We start from the raw sequence: 9576 nt of genomic DNA, 5'->3' as shown, positions 1-9576 counted from the left end.
TTTGTTCTTTCCCTCATTAGTTGTAAGTTGATTAATCCATGATTAAAAATCATTAAAAAAACATGAATGTGTTCATTCAAAAGCATCCAGGTCTGCTGCATATTTTAAACCAACATTTACAGACTAGCAGTTTTAGCAAGGAAGCTTATGCTCAACTTTAAAGATGTAAACAAAAAAGACCGGACCTGTTGAAAGACCTGACACACCTGATGACCCCAGGAACATCACTGAAGATACGTCCCAGTGCATCCAGATGTATCTCATACAACTAGAGCTGAAATTACTGATTAGCCAATCCACACAAAACATACTGAAACTATTGTATATATTGTAATCATCAGTTAATTTAGGATTTTTAAGCAATAATACAGAAATGCAAAATCACTTGTCAAATGTGAAGATGTGATGGTTCTTTTCTTTTGGTGACATTAAACACCTTTGGGTTTCAACCATTGGCTGGACTGCATACATATGATGGATGTCACATCACCACTTCCCTCCCCCATGCAAAAAGTGAAGCAGAAATATTAGATGGATGGAGTGACAGCATCGGACCGCCAATCAAAGTTCCCACATTAAGCACTTGTTCACACATCGGTGTGATAACATCTACCAAAAGTGGCAGGAATCACCTTTGGGAAAAAATTTTATGATTTGTGCTTTGAATTTCTATTTTGGCTCATGTCCCATCTACTAACATGGAGGATGCAGTATTTATGACCTATACTGCAACCAGCCACCAGAGGATAGAGTCGATGGTTTTGAATTAAAGCAGGCCACCCACTGACCAACCTGCCACTGAACAGCTTACCTGTTAAATGTTGGCCTTGTCAGTATCTCACCATACATGCAGTAGGTTTTGGGGATAGAGTACCTGGTCAAAAAGTCAATGCTCTTATTAACCAAGGACATTTTATTACTCAATTTATAAATATTCAATCTGAAATAGAATTTAAGCTTCATGTTTAATAGATTAATATCACTACAAAATTTACCACAAAATTAAAAGTACATTGGAAAGTCCATTTTATACAAAAGAAACACAATGTGCTTGTCTCAAAAATATATACAGTGTTTCAACCAGAGCGAGCCCTGGAGCTGAAGAGCGAAACAAGCAGCCGTGGTCTAGCCCTCCGGTGAGTAGATCTTGATGAGGTGCTGCAGTTCAGTGGGATATCCGGTAACCGGGCAACGGCGTTTGACTTTCACATACGTGTAGATGCAGCGGTAACAGAAGACAAAGCCAGAGGTGGACAGCACAGTAGCATTTGTACGGCGCTTCTGGCACAGAGGGCAGTTCCTGCTGTCAGAGCCTGGCTGGGTTTCGTCGCTGTGATTGGCTGAGATAGATGGCGGCGACTCTTGCAGGTGGAGGGGGGGCGGAGGAACAGGCAGGGAGGTGAGGGCTTTCACAGTACTCTGGTTGTCAGAGGAGTACCACCACTCCAGGAACTGCAGGAAGAAGACACCCAGAGAGAGAGAGGTGGAGAGGGAAACAGCCACGCCCCTTGCTGCTTGTGTCGTCAGCCACCACACTCTCTGCACCAAGCTGCAAACAGAGGAACAATGCATTGTGGGTAGTGGATTTAAGAACTTGTCTGGCATAAGGGGTAAATCCCAATTCCCTTAACTGATCATTCCTCACTCAACCAAGAAGTTGTTTCAGTCCATCATCTTAAAGGACATCCCAAAGCTCTTATTCCTGCTCTGAGGAGCAAGGAGGTTGGAGGAGCCATGAGTGAGGACACATGGGACCATCCTTTGCAAAAGTCTGTTATGGAACGACATGCTCCTTTAACTGAAATCAGCTGGTGATTGGACACTTCAGATGAAGGATTTGAGGAAATACCATTACATTGTTAGCAACATGTTTCCTCAAGTCCTCTCTGCTTATGATTTCTCTTTCCTTGCATCTTACATGGGTGGGACTAAGGTGCAAGGAAAAGATGCAAGGGAATTGGGATTTACCCTTAAAGAACCCATTTGTATTCTTAACCTGAATTTTTCTACTGTTTTTGGTGGGTTGGCACCAAATGCATTTCCTTCCTCTAAAAACACGGCACCCAATGTTTCTTAAAAATTTGAATTTGTATTGGTACATCCACCTTTACTAGCTTGTAGCCTTCCTCTTTCCTGTCTTTGCTGGTGCACTGTGACACATTTTGGCCTGTACCACCACCTGCTGGTGAGTGGGGCAGCTTAAAACCACTGACAGGGGATGTGTGTAGCACTCACATGCACTCCTCACAAAATAAAGCATGGACATGCTGATAAAAAAAAACCCAGCTCATGGATTACTAGAGGTCTAAAACTCTATAGGAGATCTTTGTGCACAGTTATAAACTGATTCACAGTTACTCTGTGGAGTTGTTGACCACTAGCAGCACAATGGAACAACTGTTGTTTCACATCTACAGATGGTGCAAATGTGTGCAGTGCATCAACAATGGCAAAGAAGAAGAATGCAGGCTAGTAAGCATGGATGTAAACAATGCTAGTTTCAAGCTTTTAAGGAAAATCAGCTTTGCAAATGTCTTATGAGGAAGGATGCACATTCAACATGTTTATTAGATCCCAAAGATACACATAATGTGTTCTGATGATTAACACTGGGTGTAAACATCCATTTACTGACAATAAAACACTTTAAGTCCTCTTAGCTATGCTGTTTGCACTTCAGGATAAAACAATTTAAAGTGAGATGTTACCTCCCACCAGCTGGGCTGCCAGTGTTGCTGGTCTTTAGCTCCATGTCTCTGATGTCTTGGGTGTTAAGTCGAGCCAGTTTCACTCTGGCCAGCCACAGCAATGGACTATGGGTCCTGGTCACTCCAAAGATAAAAAGCAGCTGCTGGCAGAATATCCAGGCCTGCCAGGCTGTGCTGACGTATGGGTATGCTGCCATGGCCACCCGGTACAGCCTCTGTCTCCTGGTCTGCGCTAGCTGGATGGAAAAGTCCACCTCATCCCTCTGCCGTGCCAGCATCACCTCCAGCTTGGCTCGCAGGTATGGCACCAGGCAGAGAAGAAGAAGAGAACGCCAGTATGGTTTCCCACGCAGCCCCAGGTGAACAGGAAATCCCTGCCCTCCTGAAACTCTTTTCAGGCCGTAGAAGTTCTCAGAGAAGGAGGCGCTGCACTGAGACAGGAAGTGGTTCTGGAGGAGGAGGTCCAGCACCAAGTAGAGCTCATCAAAGCGTTGCCACAGGAAGCCAAAGCGGGACGGGTTGGACTCTGCCAGAACCTGAGAGAGTAACAACAGCACTAGGCTTGTTAGAGTCCAGCTGAAGTTTGCTTGCATCTCAAACTGTCAAACAAATGCAGCCACTGACTAGATTTACATTTGCTTTGTCTTTTAAATTTCAACTAGAATTACTGCTTTGTGGTTGTATGACACCAGCAACCAATCAAGTTTCAGTTTACATACTTATGTCCAGTCCAATTATGTAGTGAAGACTTTGAAGCTATTTAATACAATATATTATCTGTATTATTTGGCAAAATAGAAATTATCACCGTATTGGCAGGTATGATTCTAGAAAATCATGTACAGTGTGAAACATACTGTCTTTACTTAGAGAATATTTTTACAGAGCTTTGTCACATCGGAAGCAAACCTGGAATTTATTTATTTATTTATTTTTGCATACGCCCAGGCCAGCAACTGGGAAGAATGGGCATCATCTTGTAATCCAGTATCCAGGTCTCTTACATACATATGACAGACCTAGTGCCTTATGTGCCTGGTTACAATTGCTAAGTTATGATTGGGTAGGATTTTGTGAACAGTTAGATGGGAGCCTCACCTTGACAGCATGTCTCAGAGCAGGTTTGACCGCGTCCATCAGAGACTCCTGTGCCAGAACCTCAAAGATTGACGGCTGCTCATTCACAGCCGTGGAGGTCAGATGAGCTCCAGCCTCAGCCATGGCTGCTGCACAAGCACATCACAAAAGAGACGAACAAGTGCATTAACCTGGAGGAATGGCTAAACCATAGCAGTAGAGACCTCATAAAAACACTTTGAAGTTGGTTGATGTCCTACACATTGACTTATGTCAGGTCAGTCTTACATCTTTTTTACTTATGAAAGCAGAATTGCAACTTTAGAAATCGATTTGCTTGTTTGTTCGTTCGTTGTAATGTGGTCAATCTATTTTTTAAATGGGAAAAATGCGATCAGCCCCGTTGGCCTTTAGAAAGGCCCGCTAACTTCAGCTCATCCTTTTGCCTGTGTACTGTCTCAAGGTTGTCAAATACTGACGTTCAAACCCCTGATGGTAAGGTAAAAATAGCATCCGTGTCAAAATTTAGTCTGTAATGTACAGCAAATCTGATGGGGAGCGATGATGTCACTAGAAACTTATAGAGGATTAATCCTGCCGAGTGTTTGAATATTCAACGTGAAACTGACTACAGCACAAAAATGCAGCCCGGGTTGTTTGTGCAGCCATGTGGTCAAACTGGTGACAACGTACCTTCCTCTGCTAGCTGTTAGCTGTAACTTAGCACGACAATGTCACTGACATCTCCTAATGTTTCCTCGGGCTCCGTTAACACAGCATGGTCCTTTAAAACACCCCATATTACGCGAAACTTTACAGCAAAACTCCAAACACTAGTTTACCCCCACATTTTTCTATTATTGACTGCTCGCTATGCACAGTGCACCGCTTACGCACTCAGAAAGTTTATTTATTTCAGTAACGTCATGACGCATATGACGTAGTTCCGGTCGGGCTTTTTGAACGTGAAAATAGATTTTTCTGCGGATTAAATATCTTATAAAACGTGAAAATGTCAGAAAATAATGAAAAATTCACGCTACAATACCTGACGTTCCATGCCTTTTTGCAGCAGTCTAAAACCCAGATATGTTCGACTAACATTGATTTCAACGGGACATTAAGTTTGCCCACTGTTTGAATTAACATAATTTAAGTTTTCTTAATGTTTCCAGCAGCTACTGCTGGGTTTGTGTGTCTTTCCACAGATAAGTGACAGTTTTTAGTCTGATGTGGCTCCACATTCTTCAGTTTAAGTGGAGGGCCTTGCCTGCTGAATTACTGTGCCTCAAATCTGCTGTGTGATCATTTGATTTAACACATTATTGTTACACATTAGGCACATGTGCAAATTATATGCACTGTATTTACAACCACAGCCATTGCTGGCTGATTCCCAATTACTCTTGACAGTGATGTTGCTGTTCCTGACAGGTGCTACAATAACTGGCCACCTTTGTGTGTAGTTATTGAAGTAAGAGGCAGGGGCCATGTGACTGGCTGAAAGGTGAGGGGGAATAACAAAACCACGGTCATGGAAAATGAAACATATTTGACATTATCAAATAAAAATGGCTTGAAATCAAACTTCCACTGGAAAAAAGCTGTCATTATGATAATCAAACACTTCTAAAAATGATGTCAAATTATAAACAGTTCATAGTGATGAGGTAAAGATTTGTTAAATAATTTTCTAAATTGTTGTTTCATGTATATATTGATGATATACAGTAAGACTAGTTTTCAGGACTCTGGAATTCTGGGCCCCAAAGTCAAGTGTCCGCTTTGCTGTGTTGTAAATTCAGCCTTATATGAGACAGTACTGTTTCCACAATCAGACAGTATATTGATACAGCATATGAATTTGTTAGTAAAATAGGTTGTAGCTCTGTTTCTATCTGTTGGTCTATCTGGCTCCCATTCTCACAAACTCCTCACAAGCTGTTACTGGCCTTCATATAATATTCAGCAGTCAGTATTACCAGGAAATGAGGGACATAGAGACTGAAACATGATGAAAACAACAGACATCTGCCAAAGTTTAGTGGATGAGAGGGAACATTTGATGATCAGAGAGGATTAGAGGATTACAGCTGACTACACTGAGAGTCTCCATCAGCATCAGCATCGCTCTGGTATTTCTTTCTCTCCCTGTCTGTCTCTGTCAAGCGCTGTCATCCAGCAAAGCCAGAGGACATGGAGAAGCTGATGGTCCAGGATGGAGATGTCTGGATTCTTCATCAATGAGAGAAGTGAGTCCAATGTTTGGTACAGAGAATGACACTATCAAAGCAAATGATTTTTGGTGTCATTTGGATCCTGATTTAACTCTTTTCCGGTGTCACGGTCAGATTTACAGATTTAGACTTAAAAATACACTTAATAGTTTTCACAGACCTTTATTTTCCTCTAGTTTTATGAGTGAAAAGTGTATTGTCAACCAATAACACAAGAACTGTACTTCGTTTTTTTGACAATATATTATAAACAGTGTTTGTTAGTATTTATACTGAACAAATGTTATGATGAAAAAACTAACAGTCTAGTGAATTTAATTCTTTCTGCTTGTCTGCTCTTAATGAATCTGATTATGTAATTACATTTGCATGATAAATGGAGGATAGAGTGGATTTTTAAAATACTGTGTTTAAAGCAAGTGTAACAGTTGTACAGATTGATGTTAACTAGGTCAGTTATGTAATGATGAAAATATGGCTGACACTTCATTGTATCTGATATGAGTGCAGTTCCCTTTACACATTGCCCTGTCTTATTCTATAACATGTGTCCTATACACACACAGTTCTGAATCCTGGGTTGGACCACAGGCTGTTCCTTTGATCCCTCTGTGTTCAGCTGCCACCTTAGTTCACCAGGCCGACAACTTGGGCTATTCTGGGTGAAAAGGTGAAAACATGTATTTCAAGAAATGGTTAGCCTCCATGTTGTCTACATGCACAATGTGTTGTACACTACATGAGAAGATTATGGCTTTACAGGACAAACTGGTTTATAATAAATCAAGTGAAACATACATTCAGTGCTGCTCCCTGTAATGCATTGTGGTTGAATGGTTTTCCCTAAAACACTAAGATGTCATTGTTGGTGAGTGGTTTGATAAGTTACACTTACAACTTAGTGAGAAACATGGGGTTGTGCTTCACTGAGGATCTTATTCATTCTGTCTCTGTCATTCAGTACAGAAACGGGCTTCCTGCTCACAGTAATCATGATTGCGTTTGTTGCTTTCACAGTTTACAGCAGTCAGTGATTACATTGAAAATAGGATGCTGAATATAAAATGTGGTTTATTGAACTTACATTTAGAGTTTTTAACAAACTTATAGTATAATTATTTTAGGAACTATACATGACTGATATTTTTTTTTAAATAATCTCACATATCCCCTACAGTACACCAAGGGGTACTTGTACCCCCGTTTGAGTATTACTGCTCTAAACCCTGAGACTGACTTAATGTAACTTAAAACTCTGCTTGCTTTCCCCCCCAGTTTCATCAACACCGACTGTGAGGCTTGGTGAAGGCAACAACAGAATTAAACTACCAAGCTTGATTCAGCTTTTCACACTTTAACTTCTTTTGAACAAGCTGTTCTCACTCCTCCTGCTGTCCAGGAAAGTATGTCTCTCCATTTACGGGCCCTTCTCCTCCTTCTTTTTGCCTTTTACTCACCACCATTCCTTCTTCTGCCAGTTGAGTGCTCACGTTTGTGTCCGCACCAGTGCACTTGTTACCAGCATGCTGATCTGGTAGACTGTCATGCTCGAGGCTTTGAGCATGTTCCCAGGGGCCTCCCGCATGGCATATGGCTGCTGGAGCTGGGGGAGAACAATCTAAGAGTGATTGGCACCCAAGCCTTCAGTGGACTGTGGTCCCTGCAGGTACTGGTGCTCACCAGCAGCCAGATACAAGAAGTACAACCACAGGTACAAACGAGGGGATGGCAGAACTAAAACAGTATTAAAACATTTCTTAGGAACATTTATGTTTTTGTTCTTTGTAAAATCGCACTGGAAAGATTTGAATTTATTTTAGCGATGCAAACAGGTTAAAATATTTTTAAATGTGAATTCCATTCTTGTGTGATGTTGTAGGATAGTCGCAATCAAAGTTAACACTTAAGAACTTAAGTTCAAGCCTAGAGAAGGTGTTTGTACTAAAAGGAACTGAGGTGAAGTTCATATGTCAGTTGAAGATTAATCACTGGAATGAGCTGAAGTTTCAGGTACATAAAGTTGAACTGTTACTGAAAGCAGCTGATCTCATATTTAAAGTAAAAATGAAAACCAGCTGAAGTATCAACTGAAGAATAAGGGCAATGATACTCAACAGCTGCGATGCCAGTCATTGTTTATATGCTTGTTTGTGTACTTTGTGCATATCTGGAGGATTAGAAAGCATATAGCTTGTAAATGAAAGCACTGGAAATGTCAGTGGAGAGCACTGTGTGCTGAAAACAATTGTCAGCTGATACAATATGTCATAGTAGAAAAGTAGATGAAGTGAAAGGTTAAAGATTTGTCAAAGCTGTTGTAATGCCAGTTGATCTGACAGCACCGCAGGTAGTTAAATGGAAGGAGTGAAGGGTATAGGGGAACAGACTAAGGAAGAATGAGGATGGTGGACCAAGGGATGGAACATTAAAGCACTGAAGATTTAAAATCGGTTGTTTTTCTCCCTCCGCAGGCTTTTTTCTCTTTGTCCTTCCTGGAGAAGCTGGATCTCAGTTGGAACCTGTTAACTTCCCTCCCTGTCGACTTCTCAGTCAGTCTGTCGGCTCTCAGAGAGCTTCGCCTGGAGCACAACAACTTACATTATATACCTGCAAACAGGTACAGTTGACTGCAAAAGTTTGCGTCCCCTTATTTAGAAATGGTAAAAAGACTAAAACTAAAAATTTGAAGCACGTTCAGGTAACAAATGTTCCTTCATCAACAGAAGTAACAAAAATGATCAGGGTGTATAAAAAGAAAGTTATAGTAAAATAATGAAAATCATACCAGTGCCTTTTATGAAATGTTCTCTAATACTTTGTATGTCCTCCCTAACCTCCTCCAACCTCTTTGGTTACCCTCTGAGCAGTGTTTGTATCTTTTCAGGTGTAATTTTTCTTGTCTTTAACTCCAAATGAATGCTGATGTAGCTCAGTATCTGCTAGATGTGTGTAGGAGCAGCTCTCATCCCATAATCGTCTCCCCCTCCTTCTGTCAGCTTGGAGTATCTGGACAACCTGGAGAAGCTGGAGCTCAGTTATAACCGGTTGGTGTCAGTTGGCCCTGGTGTGTTCAGAGGCCTCTCCAGGCTCAGACAGCTCTACCTGCATAACAACCAACTGACTGCTGTGCAGCAGGGGAGCCTGGATATGCTACCAGCACTAGAAGTACATAACTAACAATTGACATGATTATGTACAGTATGTATATCAGGTTGTCTGTATGGCCATCTGTCTGATTACCTGTCTGTCTGTCTGTTTAGGTGCTGCAGCTGAGTCACAACAACATCTCTCAGATAGACAGTAACGTTCTGGCTCCTCTCTACAGCCTAGCAGTTCTCGCTCTGGATGGAAACAATCTCCATCACCTCAAGTTTAAAACCTTCATCAGCCTACATACAACAGCTACACACATCCAGCTATCAGGTGTCTAAAATCACTACTGCTATTATGTATTGATCTTGTTTTAAACGTGTTGTTCATCAAGTGCAGAGGCACCAGTCTTGCTCACAATATGAATGTCATTTTTCACTCTACAAGAGAGCCACCATAATAGT

General features: G+C 41.4%; 2 protein-coding genes across 3 annotated transcripts in view; one reads left to right on the top strand and one right to left on the bottom strand.

Moving 5' to 3' along the window:
- Positions 1-933: 933 nt before the first annotated feature.
- Positions 934-4728, bottom strand: pex12 (peroxisomal biogenesis factor 12). 2 transcript variants are annotated; one of them, XM_020585387.1, is made up of 4 exons: positions 4479-4728; positions 3807-3934; positions 2709-3244; positions 934-1549 (listed from the first exon to the last, which is right to left on the bottom strand). In XM_020585387.1, exons 2-4 carry the CDS (start codon positions 3927-3929, stop codon positions 1126-1128), a joined length of 1083 nt encoding a protein of 360 aa, XP_020441043.1. In that variant the 5' UTR covers positions 3930-3934; positions 4479-4728; the 3' UTR covers positions 934-1125. The 2 variants fall into 2 exon arrangements, with proteins under 2 accessions (XP_020441043.1, XP_020441044.1); XM_020585388.1 differs by having other exon boundaries at positions 3807-3931.
- A 1275-nt stretch (positions 4729-6003) lies between these two features.
- The window catches only part of LOC109951090 (insulin-like growth factor-binding protein complex acid labile subunit), a 4670-nt gene continuing 1097 nt past the window's right edge, over positions 6004-9576 (top strand). The window contains exons 1-6 of the mRNA XM_020585374.1: positions 6004-6037; positions 7366-7425; positions 7501-7733; positions 8494-8639; positions 9019-9187; positions 9283-9445. Of these exons, the coding sequence (XP_020441030.1) occupies positions 6004-6037; positions 7366-7425; positions 7501-7733; positions 8494-8639; positions 9019-9187; positions 9283-9445 (805 nt within the window). The remainder of the gene's footprint in view (positions 6038-7365; positions 7426-7500; positions 7734-8493; positions 8640-9018; positions 9188-9282; positions 9446-9576) is intronic.

The sequence above is a fragment of the Monopterus albus genome, unplaced genomic scaffold, assembly GCF_001952655.1.
Source record: "Monopterus albus unplaced genomic scaffold, M_albus_1.0 scaffold363.1, whole genome shotgun sequence".
In the NCBI taxonomy this organism is placed as follows: Eukaryota; Metazoa; Chordata; class Actinopteri; order Synbranchiformes; family Synbranchidae; genus Monopterus; species Monopterus albus.
Note: the sequence above shows the minus strand (reverse complement) of the source record. Positions and strands in the feature narration are given on the sequence as shown.